Source organism: Oncorhynchus nerka, linkage group LG4 (genome assembly GCF_034236695.1).
Source record: "Oncorhynchus nerka isolate Pitt River linkage group LG4, Oner_Uvic_2.0, whole genome shotgun sequence".
In the NCBI taxonomy this organism is placed as follows: Eukaryota; Metazoa; Chordata; class Actinopteri; order Salmoniformes; family Salmonidae; genus Oncorhynchus; species Oncorhynchus nerka.
Window position 1 is genome coordinate 4,912,972 of NC_088399.1, and position 24,060 is coordinate 4,937,031.

The window sequence follows — 24,060 nt, forward strand, 5'->3', positions numbered from 1 at the left end:
ACTAAACCCTGATTGGATGCCCAGGACTAAACCCTGATTGGATGCCCAGGACTAAACCCTGATTGGATGCCCAGGACTAAACCCTGATTGGATGCCCAGGACTAAACCCTGATTGGATGCCCAGGACTAAACCCTGATTGGATGCCCAGGACTAAACCCTGATTGGATGCCCAGGACTAAACCCTGATTGGATGCCCAGGACTAAACCCTGATTGGATGCCCAGGACTAAACCCTGATTGGATGCCCAGGACTAAACCCTGATTGGATGCCCAGGACTAAACCCTGATTGGATGCCCAGGACTAAACCCTGATTGGATGCCCAGGACTAAACCCTGATTGGATGCCCAGGACTAAACCCTGATTGGATGCCCAGGACTAAACCCTGATTGGATGCCCAGGACTAAACCCTGATTGGATGCCCAGGACTAAACCCTGATTGGATGCCCAGGACTAAACCCTGATTGGATGCCCAGGCCTAAACCAGGATGCCCAGGCCTAAACCCTGATTGGATGCCCAGGCCTAAACCCTGATTGGATGCCCAGGCCTAAACCCTGATTGGATGCCCAGGCCTAAACCCTGATTGGATGCCCAGGCTGATTGGCTGCCCAGGCCTAAACCCTGATTGGATGCCCAGGCCTAAACCCTGATTGGATGCCCAGGCCTAAACCCTGATTGGATGCCCAGGCCTAAACCCTGATTGGATGCCCAGGCCTAAACCCTGATTGGATGCCCAGGCCTAAACCCTGATTGGATGCCCAGGCCTAAACCCTGATTGGATGCCCAGGCCTAAACCCTGATTGGATGCCCAGGCCTAAACCCTGATTGGATGCCCAGGCCTAAACCCTGATTGGATGCCCAGGCCTAAACCCTGATTGGATGCCCAGGCCTAAACCCTGATTGGATGCCCAGGCCTAAACCCTGATTGGATGCCCAGGCCTAAACCCTGATTGGATGCCCAGGCCTAAACCCTGATTGGATGCCCAGGCCTAAACCCTGATTGGATGCCCAGGCCTAAACCCTGATTGGATGCCCAGGCCTAAACCCTGATTGGATGCCCAGGCCTAAACCCTGATTGGATGCCCAGGCCTAAACCCTGATTGGATGCCCAGGCCTAAACCCTGATTGGATGCCCAGGCCTAAACCCTGATTGGATGCCCAGGCCTAAACCCTGATTGGATGCCCAGGCCTAAACCCTGATTGGTTTACATTCAAAATACATTTAAGTTGTACATCTACCAAGTGTTCTAGAATCTTCGCTAGACCAGGAAACCTTGAAATGGGCCGATACTTATTAACATCTCTACTATCCACGTCCTTCAGGAGTGGCAGAACAAGGAAGCTTTGAAATGGGCTGATACTTATTAACATCTCTACTATCCACGTCCTTAAGGAGTGGCAGAACAAGGAAGCTTTGAAATGGGCTGATACTTATTAACATCTCTACTATCCACGTCCTTAAGGAGTGGCAGAACAACAGCTGATTTCCGGACTTCTGAAATATTTCCTGATAAGGTTAAATAAATTTTTAAAAAGTGGTTTATTGCGTCAACAATGATGGGTGCGGCAAACTTAAGCAGACCAGGGTCCAAGCGTTCGGTCCCTGTGTCTATTTTTTGTTGGCTATTGCTAGCAAAGCATCCAGGACTTTCTTTTTCTGTATATAGATTAAAAGAAAAGCTGAGACTATCATTTCTCAGATCATTCAGTAAGCTTCCCCTGCCAGCATCCAGCCCAATACCATTGTGAATAGACTTAGAAGTTATTTCAAAAGAGAGATAACCTGCTGAAATAAAAATGGTGATTAAACGCATCAATGATGAGGTCAGAGTCTGAATTAAATTTGTTGTGGTAGAAATAGAACCCTACGGGGATTTGACACCTTCCCAGAATTTAGCCGGGTTCCCAATACAATCCAAAAAGAGTGGCTACATAATAAATCAGATTCAGCTTTTCTTTATTCGTCTTACATTTACATTTACATTTACATTTAAGTCATTTAGCAGACGCTCTTATCCAGAGCGACTTACAAATTGGTGCTTTCACCTTATGACATCCAGTGGAACAGCCACTTTACAATAGTGCATCTAGGTCTTTTAAGGGGGGAGGGGAGAAGGATTACTTTATCCTATCCTAGGTATTCCTTAAAGAGGTGGGGTTTCAGGTGTCTCCGGAAGGTGGTGATTGACTCCGCTGTCCTGGCGTCGTGAGGGAGTTTGTTCCACCATTGGGGGGCCAGAGCAGCGAACAGTTTTGACTGGGCTGAGCGGGAACTGTACTTCCTCAGTGGTAGGGAGGCGAGCAGGCCAGAGGTGGATGAACGCAGTGCCCTTGTTTGGGTGTAGGGCCTGATCAGAGCCTGGAGGTAGTGAGGTGCCGTTCCCCTCACAGCTCCGTAGGCAAGCACCATGGTCTTGTAGCGGATGCGAGCTTCAACTGGAAGCCAGTGGAGAGAGCGGAGGAGCGGGGTGACGTGAGAGAACTTGGGAAGGTTGAACACCAGACGGGCTGCGGCGTTCTGGATGAGTTGTAGGGGTTTAATGGCACAGGCAGGGAGCCCAGCCAACAGCGAGTTGCAGTAATCCAGACGGGAGATGACAAGTGCCTGGATTAGGACCTGCGCCGCTTCCTGTGTGAGGCAGGGTCGTACTCTGCGGATGTTGTAGAGCATGAACCTACAGGAACGGGCCACCGCCTTGATGTTATTTGAGAACGACAGGGTGTTGTCCAGGATCACGCCAAGGTTCTTAGCGCTCTGGGACGAGGACACAATGGAGTTGTCAACCGTGATGGCGAGATCATGGAACGGGCAGTCCTTCCCGGGAGGAAGAGAAGCTCCGTCTTGCCGAGGTTCAGCTTGAGGTGATGATCCGTCATCCACACTGATATGTCTGCCAGACATGCAGAGATGCGATTCGCCACCTGGTCGTCAGAAGGGGGAAAGGAGAAGATTAATTGTGTGTCGTCTGCATAGCAATGATAGGAGAGACCATGTGAGGTTATGACAGAGCCAAGTGACTTGGTGTATAGCGAGAATAGGAGAGGGCCTAGAACAGAGCCCTGGGGGACACCAGTGGTGAGAGCACGTGGTGAGGAGACGGATTCTCGCCACGCCACCTGGTAGGAGCGACCTGTCAGGTAGGACGCAATCAAGCGTGGGCCGCGCCGGAGATGCCCAACTCGGAGAGGGTGGAGAGGAGGATCTGATGGTTCACAGTATCGAAGGCAGCCGATAGGTCTAGAAGGATGAGAGCAGAGGAGAGAGAGTTAGCTTTAGCAGTGCGGAGCGCCTCCGTGATACAGAGAAGAGCAGTCTCAGTTGAATGACTAGTCTTGAAACCTGACTGATTTGGATCAAGAAGGTCATTCTGAGAGAGATAGCGGGAGAGCTGGCCAAGGACGGCACGTTCAAGGGTTTTGGAGAGAAAAGAAAGAAGGGATACTGGTCTGTAGTTGTTGACATCGGAGGGATCGAGTGTAGGTTTTTCAGAAGGGGTGCAACTCTCGCTCTCTTGAAGACGGGAGGGACGTAGCCAGCGGTCAGGGATGAGTTGATGAGCGAGGTGAGGTAAGGGAGAAGGTCACCGGAGATGGTCTGGAGAAGAGAGGAGGGGATAGGGTCAAGCGGGCAGGTTGTTGGGCGGCCGGCCGTCACAAGACGCGAGATGTCATCTGGAGAGAGAGGGGAGAAAGAGGTCAGAGCACAGGGTAGGGCAGTGTGAGCAGAACCAGCGGTGTCGTTTGACTTAGCAAACGAGGATCGGATGTCGTCGACCTTCTTTTCAAAATGGTTGACGAAGTCATCTGCAGAGAGGGAGGAGGGGGGGAGGGGGAGGAGGATTCAAGAGGGAGGAGAAGGTGGCAAAGAGCTTCCTAGGGTTAGAGGCAGATGCTTGGAATTTAGAGTGGTAGAAAGTGGCTTTAGCAGCAGAGACAGAGGAGGAAAATGTAGAGAGGAGGGAGTGAAAGGATGCCAGGTCTGCAGGGAGGCGAGTTTTCCTCCATTTCCGCTCGGCTGCCCGGAGCCCTGTTCTGTGAGCTCGCAATGAGTCGTCGAGCCACGGAGCGGGAGGGGAGGACCGAGCCGGCCTGGAGGATAGGTCTTACAAAAACGTTTCCTCAGTTGCTTAAACACTTGCCAGTCCGGGCCTAAGACTGTGTTCCTGGCCTTGACCCAAGCATAATTTTTTTTTTTTTTTTTATGAATTCCAGAGTGTACCAGGCATTAAATCCTCCTTTAACCATGAGTATTTTTGTCGGGAGCATGATCATTCACAATAGTACTGAAAACATCTGAAAAAAGGCTGAAAACTAAATCAGGTTCAGGGATGGCTGAAATACAATCAAAAATCACGAAAATAAAGATACATTTTAAAAGCCTGTTCGCTGAAGCTTTGGATGTTTTGTATTGTCACATCTCTAACACAAACTGGGCAACTGTCACTAATGTCTTGGGAGAATACACCAGTAGAAACATATTTCGCTGGTGTATTTGTCAGAATAAGATCAGAGTTGACATTGAAGGCTCTTTAGGGTTGGGCTCATGTAGTCTTAGTCATCACAGCTGGGTAAGGTTTAGGTCATTACACATTACTTTTTAGATTGGGAAATACAGGCTTCAGACAATCACAATTTAGGTCACCCAGGATAATGACTTTTGACTTAGTAGAAGACAACAAACTAGTTAACTCCTCGAGTGCCGAGGGAGGACGGTAAGACCCCTATAACAGTTATGGATACATTTTTATCCAGACAAACAGACAGATAGTAGTGCCAATTTTTTGGGAAAATTGATTTTAGTAAAGAGACAACTTGGGTTTTTTTCTATCAAAATGGCCACTCCAATCACCTCTACCCTGTCTGTCAGCATTGAACACATAACCCTCGATATTAATATCCCATTATATAACATCCCATTGAGCTCATAGGGTACCTGAGAAGAATGAGAGGTGCCTACCTGGGCGTAGTAAGAGCGTACCTGGTCGTAGCTGGTCTTGCAGGAAGTCACAGATGAGTTCAGCCTTCTTAGTGAGTTCCTGCTGCAGCAGCTCCTTGTCCTGTTTCAGACTAGAGATGGTCTCCCCCATCTGCTCACTGCGGCTCCGCTCAACACTCAGCAACGCTCGCAGCCGCTCTATCTCACACAGAGCTGGTCCCACTGGCAACAGAGACAGGAAGGGTGAGACAGGATATACAGTTTCAACATAATAATAATTATAGTAACTTTATTACAGAAATCATTTTAAAGTACATAAAAAAAGATAAACGAAGTTAACACTGTGTCTCTGGGTGTTGGAAAAGGGGTCATAGTTCAGAGAACACGCAGAGTAGGATCTCTTTCAAACGAATGTAGGCAGAACCCCCCCCCCCCCCCCTCGGTTCCAACATATGAGAGAACACATGCAGAACCCCCCCCTCTCGGTTCCAACATATGAGAGAACACATGCAGAACCCCCTCTCGGTTCCAACATATGAGAGAACACATGCAGAACCCCCTCTCGGTTCCAACATATGAGAGAACACATGCAGAACCCCCTCTCGGTTCTAACATATGAGAGAACACATGCAGAACCCCCCCTCGGTTCTAACATATGAGAGAACACATGCAGCACGAAGGCCAAATAAAAAGGAAATGGAAAACATTACGAGAGAAACTGGAACCTACCTGCTACTCATAACAGGTGCAGTTAACTTTCCAATATGAGAGGAGTTTTTCCCACTTGCTTTAAAACTCTATTCTATATGCGTTTTAATAAATAAAAGGGAGTTGGGGAAAGTTTTAAAATATCGATTAGCTATTTAGCACATACAGTTGAAGTCGGAAGTTTACATACACCTTAGCCAAATACATTTAAACTCGTAGTTTTTCACAATTCCTGACATTAAAATCGAGTAAAAATTCCCTGTCTTAGGTCAGTTAGGATCACCATTTTATTTTAAGGATGTGAAATGTCAGAATATTATTTGAGAGAATAATTTATTTCAGCTTTTATTTCTTTCATCACATTCCCAGTGGGTCAGAAGTTTACATACACTCAATTAGTATTTGGTAGCATTGTCTTTAAATTGTTTAACTTGGGTCAAACGTTTTGGGTAGTCTTCCACAAGCTTCCCACAATAAGTTGGGTGAATTTTGGTCCATTCCTCCTGACAGAGCTGGTGTAACTGAGTCAGGTTTGTAGGCCTCCTTGCTCACACACGCTTTTTCAGTTCTGCCCACACATTTTCTATAGGATTGAGGTCAGGCCTCTCCAAAAACCTTGACTTTGTTGTCGTTAACCCATTTTGCCACAACTTTGGAAGTATGCTTGAGGTCATTGTCCATTTGGAAGAGCCATTTGCGACCAAGCTTTAACTTCCTGACTGATGTCTTGAGATGTTGCTTCAATATATCCACATAATCTTCCTCCCTCATGTTGCCATCTATTTTGTGAAGTGCACCAGTCCCGCCTGCAGCAAAGCACCCCCACAACATGATGCTGCCACCCCCGTGCTTCAAGGTTGGGATGGTGTTCTTTGGCTTGCAAGCATCCCCCTTTTTCCTCCAAACATGACGATGGTCATTATGGCCAAACAGTTCTATTTATGTTTCATCAGACCAGAGGACATTTCTTCAACGTTCTTTGTCCCCATTTGCAGTTGCAAACCGTAGTCTGTCTTTTTATGGCGGTTTTGAAGCAGTGACTTCTTCCCTTGCTGAGCAGCCTTTCAAGTTATGTAGATATAGGACTCGTTTTACTGTGGATATAGATACTTTTGTACCCGTTTCCTCCAGCATCTTCACAGGGTCCTTTTCTGTTGTTCTGGGATTGATTTGCACTTTTTGCACCAAAGTACGTTCATCGTACTATTGTTTGTACAGATGAACGTGGTACCTTCAGGCGTTTGGAAATTGGAAATATTTTTCTGAGGTCTTGGCTGATTTCTTTTGATTTTACCATGATATCAAGCAAAGGCGCACTGAGTTTGAAGGTAGACCTTGAAATACATCCACAGGTACACCTCCAATTGACAGAAGCTTCTAAAGCCATGACATCATTTTCTGGAATTTTCCAAGCTGTTTAAAGGCACAGTCAACTTAGTGAATGTAAACATCTGACCCACTGGAATTGTGATACAGTGATTTATAAGTGAAATAATCTGTCTGTAAACAATTGTTGGAAAAATTCCTTGTGTCATGCACAAAGTAGATGTCCTAACTGACTTGCCAAAACTATAGTTTGTTAACAAGACATTTCTGTAGTGGTTGAAAAACGAGTTTTAATGACTCCAACCTAAGTGTATTTAAACGTCCGACTTCAACTATAGTCTTCAACACGAATCACTAATATAAAACTGTGACATACAGAATTCAGAATTGAAGAAAAGTTGTAGAGAAACATGAAGAGACACGTTTAAACCCTTCTACGGCTGAGATCAAGGCTTGTCTATTTAAATATCCATTCAATAATTTCTCGACACCATCGAGGGGTATTGACCATTTATTTCAGGGCAACATACTGTCAACGTTTCTCCTTCAGTCATTGGTCTAACATCATTACACACAACGTTTCTCCTTCAGTCATTGGTCTAACATCGTGACTAACAACAATAACTTAATGCAGGAAAAATGGAAGTAAAGAACATAGAACCCTGCATTCCGCTGGCGTCATGTCTTCTGGATAAGAAAACACGTCGTCCCACAGGCTCAAAATGGCACAATATTCCCAATATAGAGCACTACTTTTGACCAGAGCCCTATAGAGAGCACTACTTTTGACCAGAGCCCTATAGAGAGCACTACTTTTGACCAGAGCCCTATAGAGAGCACTACTTTTGACCAGAGCCCTATAGAGAGCACTACTTTTGACCAGAGCCCTATAGAGAGCACTACTTTTGACCAGAGCCCTATAGAGAGCACTACTTTTGACCAGAGCCCATATGAAGGCAATAGGATTCCATTTGGGACAAACAGAAGGCAGGCACGATGACCTCCTTTCCTCCACGACGGTAGGATCCTCAGACCCTGACCTGCGGAAAGTCGTCAGGACATGTAACAATTCTCCTCTGACACATCCTCAGTCTACACTTATTGATGCACGCTTTCTTCAGTTTGGACGACTCCACCGACGACCATCCATCCAGGGCAGAGCAGTGGAGGACGTACGCTGTGAAGTGTAGATACAGTTAGTGAACTGACACGTTGAGCAGTTGGTATGAGTCAATACATACATGGGCCCAGAGTAGAAAACACAAGTAACAATCCCCTGTATGGCAACCTATTCCCTCTATATAGTGCACTACTTTAGACCAGGGCCCTATTCCCTATATAGTGACCTACTTTAGACCAGAGCCCTATTCCCTTTATATAGTGACCTACTTTAGACCAGGGCCCTATTCCCTTTAAATAGTGACCTACTTTAGACCAGGGCCCTGTTCCCTCTATATAGTACACTACTTTAGACCAGGGCCCTATTCCCTTTATATAGTGCACTACTTTAGACCAGGGCCCTATTCCCTCTATATAGTGACCTACTTTAGACCAGGGCCCTGTTCCCTCTATATAGTGACCTACTTTAGACCAGGGCCCTGTTCCCTCTATATAGTGACCTACTTTAGACCAGGGCCCTATTCCCTCTATATAGTGACCTACTTTAGACCAGAGCCCTATTCCCTCTATATAGTGACCTACTTTAGACCAGGGCCCTATTCCCTCTATATAGTGACCTACTTTAGACCAGGGCCCTATTCCCTCTATATACCTACTGACCTATTTTAGACCAGAGCCCCCTATTCCCTCTATATATCTGTATAGTGACCTACTTTAGACCAGGGCCCTATTCCCTCTATATAGTGACCTACTTTAGACCAGGGCCCTATTCCCTCTATATAGTGACCTACTTTAGACCAGAGCCCTATTCCCTCTATATAGTGCACTACTTTAGACCAGGGCCCTATTCCCTCTGTATAGTGACCTACTTTAGACCAGGGCCCTATTCCCTCTATATAGTGACCTACTTTAGACCAGGGCCCTATTCCCTCTATATAGTGACCTACTTTAGACCAGGGCCCTATTCCCTCTATATAGTGACCTACTTTAGACCAGGGCCCTATTCCCTCTATATAGTGCACTACTTTAGACCAGGGCCCTATTCCCTCTATATAGTGCACTACTTTAGACCAGGGCCCTATTCCCTCTATATAGTGACCTACTTTAGACCAGGGCCCTATTCCCTATATATAGTGACCTACTTTAGACCAGGGCCCTATTCCCTCTATATAGTGACCTACTTTAGACCAGGGCCCTATTCCCTCTATATAGTGACCTACTTTAGACCAGGGCCCTATTCCTTATATATAGTGACCTACTTTAGACCAGGGCCCTATTCCCTCAATATAGTGACCTACTTTAGACCAGGGCCCTATTCCCTCTATATAGTGACCTACTTTAGACCAGGGCCCTATTCCCTCAATATAGTGACCTACTTTAGACCAGGGCCCTATTCCCTCTATATAGTGACCTACTTTAGACCAGGGCCCTATTCCCTCTATATAGTGACCTACTTTAGACCAGGGCCCTATTCCCTCTATATAGTGACCTACTTTAGACCAGGGCCCTATTCCCTATATAGTGCACTACTTTAGACCAGGGCCCTATTCCCTCTATATAGTGACCTACTTTAGACCAGGGCCCTATTCCCTATATAGTGCACTACTTTAGACCAGGTCCCGAAAAAGTGCATTAACAATCTTTACTCCTCCTCACCTATGATCTTACTCCTCCTCACCTATGATCGCCTACTCCTCCTCCTCACCTATGATCTACTCCTCCTCCTCACCTATGATCGCCTCCTCCTCCTCCTCACCTATGATCGCCTCCTCCTCCTCCTCACCTATGATCGCCTCCTCCTCCTCCTCACCTATGATCGCCTCCTCCTCCTCCTCACCTATGATCTTCTCCTCCTCCTCCTCCTCCTCACCTATGATCGCCTCCTCCTCACCTATGATCTACTCCTCCTCCTCACCTATGATCTACTCCTCCTCCTCACCTATGATCTACTCCTCCTCCTCACCTATGATCTACCTCCTCCTCCTCACCTATGATCGCCCTCCTCCTCCTCACCTATGGTTGCCTCCTCCTCCTCACCTATGATCTACTCCTCCTCCTCACCTATGATCGCCTCCTCCTCCTCACCTATGATCGCCTCCTCCTCCTCACCTATGATCGCCTACTCCTCCTCCTCACCTATGATTGCCTCCTCCTCCTCCTCACCTATGATTGCCTCCTCCTCCTCCTCCTCACCTATGATTGCCTCCTCCTCCTCCTCACCTATGATTGCCTCCTCCTCCTCCTCACCTATGATCTACTCCTCCTCCTCCTCCTCCTCACCTATGATTGCCTACTCTCCTCCTCACCTATGATTGCCTACTCCTCACCTATGATTGCCTACTCCTCACCTATGATTGCCTACTCCTCCTCACCTATGATCGCCTCCTCCTCACCTATGATCGCCTACTCCTCCTCCTCACCTATGATCTTCTACTCCTCCTCACCTATGATTGCCTCCTCCTCCTCACCTATGATCTGCCTACTCCTCCTCCTCACCTATGATTGCCTCACCTATGATCTTCCTACTCCTCCTCCTCACCTATGATTGCCTACTCCTCCTCCTCACCTATGATTGCCTACTCCTCCTCCTCACCTATGATTGCCTACTCCTCCTCACCTATGATTGCCTACTCCTCCTCACCTATGATTGCCTACTCCTCCTCACCTATGATTGCCTCCTCCTCCTCACCTATGATTGCCTCCTCCTCCTCACCTATGATTGCCTACTCCTCCTCCTCACCTATGATCGCCTACTCCTCCTCACCTATGATCGCCTCCTCCTCACCTATGATTGCCTCCTCCTCCTCCTCACCTATGATCTACTCCTCCTCCCCTCCTCCTCACCTATGATCTTCTCCTCCTCCTCACCTATGATCTACCTCCTCCTCCTCACCTATGATCTGCCTCCTCCTCCTCACCTATGATCTACTCCTCCTCCTCCTCCTCCTCACCTATGATCTTCTACTCCTCCTCACCTATGATTGCCTCCTCCTCCTCACCTATGATCGCCTCCTCCTCCTCACCTATGATCGCCTACTCCTCCTCACCTATGATCGCCTACTCCTCCTCCTCACCTATGATCGCCTCCTCCTCCTCACCTATGATTGCCTACTCCTCCTCCTCACCTATGATTGCCTACTCCTCCTCCTCACCTATGATTGCCTACTCCTCCTCCTCACCTATGATTGCCTACTCCTCCTCCTCACCTATGATTGCCTACTCCTCACCTATGATTGCCTACTCCTCCTCACCTATGATTGCCTACTCCTCCTCACCTATGATTGCCTACTCCTCCTCACCTATGATTGCCTACTCCTCCTCACCTATGATTGCCTACTCCTCCTCCTCACCTATGATTGCCTACTCCTCCTCCTCAACTATGATTGCCTACTCCTCCTCACCTATGATTGCCTACTCCTCCTCACCTATGATTGCCTACTCCTCCTCACCTATGATTGCCTACTCCTCCTCACCTATGATTGCCTACTCCTCCTCACCTATGATTGCGTCCACCGTTCTGCGGTCAAGAATCTTCTTGCCGTCGGGTACTTTTCCCCTCCTGCCGAAGGCCACCGCCCCTATGAGGTCTTCCTCGGTGAAGAAATGCTCGAATAGGAGATGAAAGAGTCTCATGCAGTTCCCTCTGGCCTCCTGAAACATGGCAGCCAGCTGCAGGGAGGACAGCAGGACTCCTGAGCCGGGGTAGAGCTCCTGCTGGCCCTGCAGCTGCTCCCTGTGACGGCCTCGCCAGCGCGTCGGCTCAGGCTGGGGTTGAAGCTGTGGCTGGTGGGTCTCAAGATGGGACTGGAACTGGGTCTGTTGGTGATGGGTGTTGGGTTGATAAATGTGGGGCTGGGGATAATGACTGGGAGCTCTATCCTCATGGTACTGCCCTCTCTCCGCTCTCCTCTCTTCCCCTCTCTCCATTCTCCAATCCTGCCCTCTCTCTGCTATCCTCTCTTCCCCTCTCTCCGTTTTCCAATCCTGTCCTCTCTCCGTTCTCCTCTCTTCCCCTCTCTCCGTTCTCCTCTCTTCCCCTCTCTCCGTTCTCCTCTCTTCCCCTCTCTCCGTTTTCCAATCCTGTCCTCTCTCCGTTCTCCTCTCTTCCCCTCTCTCCGTTTTCCAATCCTGTCCTCTCTCCATTTTCTTGTCACGGAAAGACAGAACCTGGTGGATGACTGTCTGAAGACTCTGTAGCTGACCCAGATCTGTAGAGAACAACAGAGATATTTACACACAAAAACAAAAACACAGAGCAATTTCTACAAAATGTGCCTAGGAGAAAGCTTCATCAATAGTGTCATAAAACTAGCGTAGCTCCAGAATGGTCTCACCTATTCTAGCAACAAACTCTTCAACGCACCGCCTCTCCTCTGCCGGTTCGCTGGTCAGGCAGTGGCTTGAAGAGGTGGGCCAGATTACGTCTAAAAAATAAAAAAAAAAGAGGAGGAATCAGACAGGTTTTTAGCAAATGTTTATATAAATATTTTCCATTAAAAGTGGCAATATGTCACCAAACCGACCAAACTCATAGAAATTAGAGTTATAGATCTGTCGCGGAGTCTAAGAAACGGCAGATCTGTTCTGTATGTGCTATTTCTATGCTTCCTGTTCTTAAGTTTCGTTTTTTGCGTTTGTTTGTTTTTTTAAACTTTCAGTTTTGTCCACCAGCTTCAAACAGCTGAAAATACTATATTTTTGAGTTATGGAACATATATTTCACAGTGGTTTAGATGGTACAATGATTCTCTACACTGTCCTTTCTCGTTCTGTCACAAACTGAAACTAGGTAAACTTTCGAAATTTTGCAACCAGGTAAATGGCGGAGCGATTTCTACATAGTGCATCTTTAACTATAATCCCTATGAGACATAATGACAACACAGTTTGGCTATACATTTCTTTTTTATTGCAGTTTATTTTACACAGTATTCACTGAACAATGCCTAGTCATAGGTCCTCAACAGTCATTCTGATTCCCATGTCAAACAAGACTACATTTAAATTTGAGGAAAAAGTACTTCCTACCAGGAAGTTTTTTTTTTTTTTTAAAAGACCGGTTGAGTTTGCGGGGAGCTTATATTCACGCCTTGACTGACAGCTCTTTGAAAACACCAAGCAACTTGGATGCAACGTTGCAGTAAAATCATCTCGACCTAATTTGGTGAAACATCACTGGATGCCTCCCGTTTCTAGCGTCTCTCGTGACGCGGGTCACAACCTGACGGCCGTGTTGACGTGAGTATATGCTGGCTATATACTATTCTATACCAGCCGGATGAAAGGGTAAACGAATGAGTAAACTTTAAATGATATTAGCTGCCATCCTACAGTCAGATTTTGGCACCAGTAGAGTAGCTTTAGAGCTATATAGGACACGCCCCTCTGCCAACACACCATCTCTGATGTTGGTTACAAGCCCCTACTTATTTAAATTAGGTGAAATAATAATCATGTTACCATTGGTATATTAAAGGTGATGTCACCCGATCATCTTAATAATCCCGCCTCCTGAATCCAAGTTGTTTGGGGGAGTAACTTTATAATCAAACTTTAGCGATGTAGAAGCAACAGTCATTTATTCATACTTTTGATCTGGTTTCATCCAAATATCATCCAATTAAAAATGAAAAACATGATTTTGATTGGTCATGACATTTAAAAGCACATTTAATTGGAAATGTACATACAAATAACTAACCATTTCTCTCAAAGTAAAAAAACAGCTCACTCCATCTTCTTGGCACAGTCTGGTGGACCTGTAAAATGGGATTGAACACTTCATTCATTCACTGTTTCACATGAAGAAAAACAGTCTACTGTTGGCACCTTAATTCCCCAAATGGAACCCCATTCCCCTATGGGCACTGGGGCAAAAGCAGTGCACTACTTAGGGAATGGGGTGGGATTTAGGACGGAAACATACAGTGCTCTCCTTAGTTACAGTGCTCTCCTTAGTTACAGTGCTCTCCTTAGTTACAGCATACAGGCAGTCTCAATACAATGAAATCAGATTTCACAGAGCTACGTTACACAAAACGGCTAGAATTATATATGTGTATATACTCAACAACGAAAAGGTTTAATAAACTCACCTTAATTTGAGATTAGTGGTGCGCAGGTCAGCCGTTTCTTCTTACTCATCCGCAAGCTCCCGACTATGTGATAAATGTTTAACATTTGAGGCCCGCAATCAACCCTAACATTGAAAAGGCAGTCAGGAAAAGCTGAATCATTTTTTGACAGGTGTTTGGAAATTGCTCCCAAAGATGAACCAGACTTGTGGAGGTCTACAATTTATTTGAGGTCTTGGCTGATTTATTTTGATTTTACCATGATGTCAAGCAAAGAGGCACTGAGTTTGAAGGTAGACCTTGAAATACATCCACAGGTACACCTCCAATTGACTCACATGATGTCAATTAGCCTATCAGAAGCTTCTAAAACAATGACATCATTTTCTGGAATTTTCTAAGCTGTTTAAAGGCACAGTCAACTTCATGTATGTAAACTTCTGACCCACTGGAATTTTTATTTTTATTTTTTTATTTCACCTTTATTTAACCAGGTAGGCAAGTTGAGAACAAGTTCTCATTTACAATTGCGACCTGGCCAAGATAAAGCAAAGCAGTTCGACAGATACAACGACACAGAGTTACACATGGAGTAAAACAAACATACAGTCAATAATACAGTAGAAACAAGTCTATATACAATGTGAGCAAATGAGGTGAGAAGGGAGGTAAAGGCAAAAAAGGCCATGGTGGCAAACTAAATACAATATTGTTGTGATACAGTGAATAAGTGAAATAATCTGTCTGTAAACAATTGTTGGAAAAATTACTTGTGTCATGCACAAAGTAGATGTCCTAACCGACTTGACAAATCTATAGTTTGTTAACAAGATATTTGTGGAGTGGTTGAAAAACGAGTTTTAATGACTCCAACCTAAGTGTATGTAAACTTCCGACTTCAACTATGTAAATAAAGTATTTCTGTTCATTTAAACATTTTATATAATGTGCAAAAATGTTTAAAAACCTGTTGTCGCTTTGTCATTCATTGTGGGGTGTTGTGTGTAGATTGAGGATTTAAAAATTTTAATCTTTCTCAGTAAAAAGGCACACGACAGCCTGCTTGGAGTTGCCAAAAGGCACCAAAAGGCCAAACTGAGCACCAAATGGGAGAACTTCCAGAAGGAAACAAGATTCTCTGGTCTGATGAAACCAAGATTGAACAGCTTTGGCCTGAAAAAGACTGTCCAAGAAACAAGATGGTCTGATGAAACCAAGATTGAACTCTTTGGCCTGAATGTCAGTCAAACCTGGCACCATCCCTACGGTGAAGCATGGTGGTGGCAGCATCATGCTGTGGGGATGTTTTTCAGCAGCAGGGACTGGGAGACTAGTCAGGATCGAGGGAAAGATGAAGGAGCAAAGTACAGAGAGATCCTTGATGAAAACCTGCTCCAGAACGCTCAGGACCTCAGGCTGAGGCTAAGGTTCACCTTCCAACAGGACAACGACCCTAAGCACACAGCCAAGACAATGCAGGAGTGGCTTGAGGACAAGTTTCAATGTGCTTGAGATCCCAGCCAGAGCCCGGACTTGAACCCGATCTAACATCTCTGGAGAGACCTGAAAATAGCTGTACAGCGACACTCTCCATCCAACCTGACAGAGCTTGAGATGATCTGCTAAGAATGGGAGAAACTCCCCAAATACAGGGGTGCCAAGCTTGTAGCGTCATACCCAAGAAGACTTGAGACTGTAATCGCTGCCAAAGGTGCTTCAACAAAGTACAGAGTAAAGGGTCTGAATTCTTACGTAAATGTAATGTTTAAGTTTATTTTTAATAAATTAGCAAAAATGAAACGAAAAATATATATTTTGCTTTGTCATTATAGGGTATTATGTGCAGATTGATGAGGGGGGAAAAAACAATTTAATCAATTTCAGAATAGGTCTAATGTAAAAATGTGGAAAAAGTGAATGAGACGGTGATACTTTTTTAAATATAGATAAATTAGCAAAAATGTCTAAAAAACCTATTATGGTGTATTGTATGTAGATTGATGAGGAAAATAAAATGGTATCCATTTTGAGAGTCTCATCTTTCCATAGTCATAATAGTTTCAAATCAGATTAAATTTTATGTCACATACATATGGTTAGCAGTTAGCTTGTGCTTCTAGTTCCGACAATACAGGGAGGGGGGGAGGGGCAAAACAACAGATTTCTACCTTGTCAGCTTGGGATTCGAACTTACACGTTAGTCTCAAGTCTCCACTTCATATGACCGTTACAGTCTCAAGTCTCCACTTCATATGACCGTTACAGTCTCAAGTCTCCACTTCATACGACCGTTACAGTCTCAAGTCTCCACTTCATACGACCGTTACAGTCTCAAGTCTCCACTTCATACGACCGTTACAGTCACAAGTCTCCACTTCATACGACCGTTACAGTCACAAGTCTCCACTTCATATGACCGTTACAGTCACAAGTCTCCACTTCATATGACCGTTACAGTCACAAGTCTCCACTTCATATGACCGTTACAGTCTCAAGTCTCCACTTCATACGACCGTTACAGTCACAAGTCTCCACTTCATATGACCGTTACAGTCTCAAGTCTCCACTTCATACGACCGTTACAGTCACAAGTCTCCACTTCATATGACCGTTACAGTCACAAGTCTCCACTTCATATGACCGTTACAGTCTCAAGTCTCCACTTCATATGACCGTTACAGTCTCAAGTCTCCACTTCATATGACCGTTACAGTCTCAAGTCTCCACTTCATATGACCGTTACAGTCTCAAGTCTCCACTTCATATGACCGTTACAGTCTCAAGTCTCCACTTCATATGACCGTTACAAGTCTCCACTTCATATGACCGTCTCAAGTCTCCACTTCATATGACCGTTACAAGTCTCCACTTCATACGACCGTTACAGTCTCAAGTCTCCACTTCATACGACCGTCTCCACTTCATAGTCAGTCACAAGTCTCCACTCATATGACCGTTACAGTCTCACAGTCTCAAGTCTCCACTTCATACGACCGTTACAGTCTCAAGTCTCCACTTCATACGACCGTTACAAGTCTCCACTTCATATGACCGTTACAGTCTCAAGTCTCCACTTCATATGACCGTTACAGTCTCAAGTCTCCACTTCATACGACCGTTACAGTCTCAAGTCTCCACTTCATACGACCGTTACAGTCTCAAGTCTCCACAGACCGTTCAGTCTCAAGTCTCCACTTCATACGACCGTTACAGTCTCAAGTCTCCACTTCATATGACCGTTACAGTCTCAAGTCTCCACTTCATATGACCGTTACAGTCTCAAGTCTCCACTTCATATGACCGTTACAGTCTCAAGTCTCCACTTCATATGACCGTTACAGTCTCAAGTCTCCACTTCATACGACCGTTACAGTCTCAAGTCAGTCAGTCTCAAGTCTCCACTTCATACGACCGTTACAGTCTCAAGTCTCCACTTCATACGACCGTTACAGTCACAAGTCTCCACTTCATACGACCGTTACAGTCTCAAGTCTCCACTTCATACGACCGTTACAAGTCTCCACTTCATACGACCGTTACAGTCTCAAGTCTCCACCTCATATGACCGTTACAGTCACAAGTCTCCACTTCATACGACCGTTACAGTCTCAAGTCTCCACTTCATACGACCGTTACAGTCACAAGTCTCCACTTCATACGACCGTTACAGTCTCAAGTCTCCACTTCATATGACCGTTACAGTCTCAAGTCTCCACTTCATATGACCGTTACAGTCTCAAGTCTCCACTTCATATGACCGTTACAGTCTCAAGTCTCCACTTCATATGACCGTTACAGTCTCAAGTCTCCACTTCATATGACCGTTACAGTCTCAAGTCTCCACTTCATATGACCGTTACAGTCTCAAGTCTCCACTTCATATGACCGTTACAGTCTCAAGTCTCCACTTCATACGACCGTTACAGTCTCAAGTCTCCACTTCATACAGTCTCAAGTCTCGTTACAGTCTCAAGTCTCCACTTCATATGACCGTTACAGTCTCAAGTCTCCACTTCATATGACCGTTACAGTCTCAAGTCTCAAGTCTCCACTTCATATGACCGTTACAGTCTCAAGTCTCCACTCATAGTCTCAAGTCTCCACTTCATACGACCGTTCTCAGTCTCAAGTCTCCACTTCATACGACCGTTACTCAGTCTCCACTTCAAGTCTCCACTTCATACGACCGTTACAGTCACAAGTCTCCACTTCATACGACCGTTACAGTCACAAGTCTCCACTTCATACGACCGTTACAAGTCTCCACTTCATACGACCGTTACAGTCTCAAGTCTCCACCTCATATGACCGTTACAGTCACAAGTCTCCACTTCATATGACCGTTACAGTCTCAAGTCTCCACTTCATATGACCGTTACAAGTCTCCACTTCATATGACCGTTACAGTCACAAGTCTCCACTTCATACGACCGTTACAGTCACAAGTCTCCACTTCAAATCAAATCAAATTTTATTTGTCACATACACATGGTTAGCAGATGTTAATGCGAGTGTAGCGAAATGCTTGTGCTTCTAGTTCCGACAATGCAGTGATAACCAACAAGTAATCTAACTAACAATTCCAAAACTACTGTCTTATACACAGTGTAAGGGGATAAGGAATATGTACATAAGGATATATGAATGAGTGATGGTACAGAACAGCATACAGTAGATGGTATCGAGTACAGTATATACATATGAGATGAGTATGTAGACAAAGTAAACAAAGTGGCTTAGTTAAAGTGGCTAGTGACATAAGGATGCAGTCGATGATCTAGAGTACAGTATATACATATGCATATGAGATGAATAATGTAGGGTAAGTAACATTATATAAGGTAGCATTGTTTAAAGTGGCTAGTGATATATTTACATCATTTCCCATCAATTCCCATTATTAAAGTGGCTGGAGTTGGGTCAGTGTCAATGACAGCGTGTTGGCAGCAGCCACTCAATGTTAGTGGTGGCTGTTTAACAGTCTGATGGCCTTGAGATAGAAGCTGTTTTTCAGTCTCTCGGTCCCAGCTTTGATGCACCTGTACTGACCTCGCCTTCTGGATGATAGCGGGGTGAACAGGCAGTGGTTCGGGTGGTTGATGTCCTTGATGATCTTTATGGCCTTCCTGTAACATCGGGTGGTGTAGGTGTCCTGGAGGGCAGGTAGTTTGCCCCCGGTGATGCGTTGTGCAGACCTCACTACCCTCTGGAGAGCCTTACGGTTGAGGGCGGAGCAGTTGCCGTACCAGGCGGTGATACAGCCCGCCAGGATGCTCTCGATTGTGCAACTGTAGAAGTTTGTGAGTGCTTTTGGTGACAAGCCGAATTTCTTCAGCCTCCTGAGGTTGAAGAGGCGCTGCTGCGCCTTCTTCACGACGCTGTCAGTGTGAGTGGACCAATTCAGTTTGTCTGTGATGTGTATGCCGAGGAACTTAAAACTTGCTACCCTCTCCACTACTGTTCCATCGATGTGGATAGGGGGGTGTTCCCTCTGCTGTTTCCTGAAGTCCACAATCATCTCCTTAGTTTTGTTGACGTTGAGTGTGAGGTTATTTTCCTGACACCACTCCGAGGGCCCTCACCTCCTCCCTGTAGGCCGTCTCGTCGTTGTTGGTAATCAAGCCTACCACTGTTGTGTCGTCCGCAAACTTGATGATTGAGTTGGAGGCGTGCGTGGCCACGCAGTCGTGGGTGAACAGGGAGTACAGGAGAGGGCTCAGAACGCACCCTTGTGGGGCGCCCCCGTGTTGAGGATCAGCGGGGAGGAGATGTTGTTGCCTTTGAGAGACTAGTCAAGGACCATATCACCTCCACCCTACCTGACACCCTAGACCCACTCCAATTTGCTTACCGCCCAAATAGGTCCACAGACGATGCAATCTCAACCACACTGCACACTGCCCTAACCCATCTGGACAAGAGGAATACCTATGTGAGAATGCTGTTCATCGACTACAGCTCGGCATTTAACACCATAGTACCCTCCAAGCTCGTCATCAAGCTCGAGACCCTGGGTCTCGACCCCGCCCTGTGCAACTGGGTCCTGGACTTCCTGACGGGCCGCCCCCAGGTGGTGAGGGTAGGCAACAACATTTCCACCCTGCTGATCCTCAACACTGGGGCCCCACAAGGGTGCGTTTTGAGCCCTCTCCTGTACTCCCTGTTCACCCACGACTGCGTGGCCACGCACGCGTCAACAAAACTAAGGAGATGATTGCGGACTTCAGGAAACAGCATCGATGGAACAGTAGTGGAGAGGATAGTAAGTTAAGTTCCTCGGCGTACTACCTGCCCTCCAGGACACCTACACCACACGATGTCACAGGAAGGCCATAAAGATCATCAAGGACAACAACCACCCGAGCCACTGCCTGTTCACCCCGCTATCATCCAGAAGGCGACGCCAGTACAGGTGCATCAAAGCTGGGACCGAGAGACTGAAAAACAGCTTCTCTCAAGGCCATCAGACTGTTAACAGCCACCACTAACATTGAGTGGCTGCTGCCAACACACTGACTCAACTCCAGCCACTTTAATAATGGGAACTGATGGGAAATGTAAAATATATCACTAGCCACTTGAAACAATGCTACTTAATATAATGTTTACATACCCTACATTATTCATCTCATATGTCTACGTATATACTGTACTCTACATCATCTACTGCATCCTTATGTAATACATGTATCACTCATATGTCTACGTATATACTGTACTCTACATCATCTACTGCATCCTTATGTAATACATGTATCACTAGCCACTTTAACTATGCCACTTTGTTTACATACTCATCTCATATGTATATACTGTACTCGATACCATCTACTGTATCTTGCCTATGCTGCTCTGTACCATCACTCATTCATATATCTTTATGTACATATTCTTTATCCCCTTACACTTGTGTGTATAGGGTAGTAGTTTTGGAATTGTTAGTTAGATTACTTGTTGGTTATCACTGCATTGTCGGAACTAGAAGCACAAGCATTTCGCTACACTCGCATTAACATCTGCATGTGACAATTAACATTTGATTTCATTTCATTTCCACGAGGTGCTGCCTGAAACCGTCTATTCTCAACCACCAAGAACGGACGCATATACACGGCTATAAACCAAAAAGACTATTATTTTTTTTAAACTTTTTTAAGATATACGCATAGTGTGTGTTGATGTATATTGGTCAGTGTGTGTTGATGTGTATTGGTCAGTATGTGTTGATGTGTATTGGTCAGTGTGTGTTGATGTGTATTGGTCAGTATGTGTTGATGTGTATTGGTCAGTGTGTGTTGATGTGTATTGGTCAGTATCGCTCTTGTCATTTCTTTGATCCGGTCAGAATGAGGGCAGAAGGAAGACGATGTTCTGTTTCTTTGCGTTTCCTCTTGTACATGGAGGTGATGTCTGTGTAGATGTGTCAACATGTATGAGGTGTTGTAAAGACTATTATTGTTGAGCGCGTGGCAACATTCTGTTAACCTTCTATCCCACAACTTACTATCACAGTTATGATCTACTGGGAAGTCAAGATGTTCCCAAACTGGAGATTTAAAGCGCCGGATGATCGACCCCACCACTCGCCATCGCACAGGAGTACTTCCTGGCTGCGCCTCACAAAAAGGACCGTTTGAAATGCGCCAATTAAGATTTTAAAGTTTGATTAACGTGCACATAGGCTTTAGTTGTTTTAACAGAATAGCATGAAATGTTTTTTTTCAGCTCTGATTTACTTGAGGAGCAGGGCCCCACCACACAGAAGAGCAGGCCCCACCACACAGAGGAGCAGGGCCCCACCACACAGAGGAGCAGGGCCCCACCACACAGAGGAGCAGGGCCCCACCACACAGAGGAGCAGGGCCCCACCACACAGAGGAGCAGGGCCCCACCACACAGAGGAGCAGGGCCCCCACACAGAGGAGCAGGGCCCACCACACAGAGCAGGGCCCCACCACACAGAGGAGCAGGGCCCCACCACACACAGAGGAGCAGGGCCCCACCACACACAGGGCCCCAGAGGAGCAGGGCCCCACCACAGAGGAGCAGGGCCCCACCACAGGGCAGAGGAGCAGGGCCCCCCACACAGAGGAGCAGGGCCCCACCACAGAGAGGAGCCCCACCACAGGGCCCCCACCACACAGAGGAGCAGGGCCCCCACCACACAGAGGAGCAGGGCCCCACCACACAGAGGAGCAGGGCCCCACCACACAGAGGAGCAGGGCCCCACCACACAGAGGAGCAGGGCCCCACCACACAGAGGAGCAGGGCCCCACCACACAGAGGAGCAGGGCCCCACCACACAGAGGAGCAGGGCCCCACCACAGAGGAGCAGGGCCCCCAGGGAGCAGGGCCCCACCACACAGAGGAGCAGGGCCCCACCACACAGAGGAGCAGGGCCCCATCACACAGAGGAGCAGGGCCCCATCACACAGAGGAGCAGGCCCTACCACACAGTTTAGGCATAGACTTTAGGCCTAGTATTTTTACATTGTAAATATATTTTCAGAGGTATTAAGAGTTCACAGTGCGGACCGAACCGAGGTCCCCGTGCCAAACGGTTCAGTACACACATACGTGTACCGTTACACCCTTAAGAGGCCTACATGACTCACAGAGGAACTGTCATGTCTCCTAAAATCCTAGCAGATTTATGGAGCATGCAGCAGATTACAACAGACAGAAAAGACTAATAAAACTACAAAACAGACAGATACAGGTTTCCACCGGTATAGAAAAGGGGTAACGGTACATTATATTCTAGATGTTTAGAATCTCTTTAAGTGCTAGGCGCATACAGCTCTCAGGTATACCACTCAGAAATGGTGAGGGGCCTTTTGGTGACAATTGGTTGTGTTTGTTTATGTATGACAGCAGAACCAGTGTGGTGACACACACACAGACAGAGAGACAGGGAGGGCAAGAGAAGTTAGAGGGAGAGAGAGAGAGGGCAGCTATAGGGAGAGAGAGGGGGCAGCTAGAGAGAGAGAGAGAGGGCAGCGAGAGAGAGAGAGAGAGAGAGGGCAGCGAGAGAGAGAGAGAGAGAGGGCAGCGAGAGAGAGAGAGAGAGAGAGAGGGCAGCGAGAGAGAGAGAGAGAGAGGGCAGCGAGAGAGAGAGAGAGAGAGAGAGCGAGAGAGAGAGAGAAGCGAGAGAGAGAGAGAGGGCAGAGAGAGAGAGAGAGGGCAGCGAGAGAGAGAGAGAGGGCAGCGAGAGAGAGAGAGAGGGCAGCGAGAGAGAGAGAGAGGGCAGCGAGAGAGAGAGAGAGGGCAGCGAGAGAGAGAGAGAGAGAGGCAGCGAGAGAGAGAGAGAGAGAGAGAGAGAGAGAGAGAGCAGCGAGAGAGAGAGAGAGCAGCGAGAGAGAGAGAGAGGCAGCTAGAGAGAGAGAGGGCAGCGAGAGAGAGAGAGGGGCAGCGAGAGAGAGAGAGAGGGCAGCGAGAGAGAGAGAGAGAGGGCAGCGAGAGAGAGAGAGAGAGAGAGAGAGCAGCGAGAGAGAGAGAGAGAGAGAGAGCAGCGAGAGAGAGAGAGAGAGAGAGAGAGAGAGGGCAGCGAGAGAGAGAGAGAGAGAGAGAGAGAGAGGGCAGCGAGAGAGAGAGAGAGAGGGCAGCGAGAGAGAGAGAGAGAGAGAGAGGGCAGCGAGAGAGAGAGAGAGAGAGAGGGCAGCGAGAGGGCAGCGAGAGAGAGAGAGAGAGAGGGCAGCGAGAGAGAGAGAGAGGGCAGCGAGAGAGAGAGAGAGAGGGCAGCGAGAGAGAGAGAGAGGGCAGCGAGAGAGAGAGAGAGGGCAGCGAGAGAGAGAGAGAGGGGGGCAGCGAGAGAGAGAGAGAGAGGGCAGCGAGAGAGAGAGAGAGAGAGGGCAGCGAGAGAGAGAGGGCAGCGAGAGAGAGAGGGCAGCGAGAGAGA

At 46.8% G+C, this 24,060-nt stretch overlaps 1 protein-coding gene across 4 annotated transcripts in view; it reads right to left on the reverse strand.

Annotated features, from left to right (window-relative positions):
* The window catches only part of LOC115127297 (uncharacterized protein KIAA1958), a 54,928-nt gene that overhangs the window by 11,634 nt on the left and 19,234 nt on the right, over positions 1-24,060 (reverse strand). The window contains exons 4-6 of one of the 4 annotated variants that reach the window (XM_065017158.1): positions 12,423-12,512; positions 11,586-12,296; positions 7,468-8,146 (exon numbers count right to left, since the gene is read on the reverse strand). In XM_065017158.1, the coding sequence (XP_064873230.1) occupies positions 7,998-8,146; positions 11,586-12,296; positions 12,423-12,512 (950 nt within the window). In that variant the 3' untranslated portion in view covers positions 7,468-7,997. Of the gene's footprint in view, positions 1-3,213; positions 3,672-4,956; positions 5,158-7,467; positions 8,147-11,585; positions 12,297-12,422; positions 12,513-24,060 lie in introns of those variants that run through there. The other 3 variants (XM_065017161.1, XM_065017160.1, XM_065017159.1) reach the window with 3 other exon arrangements.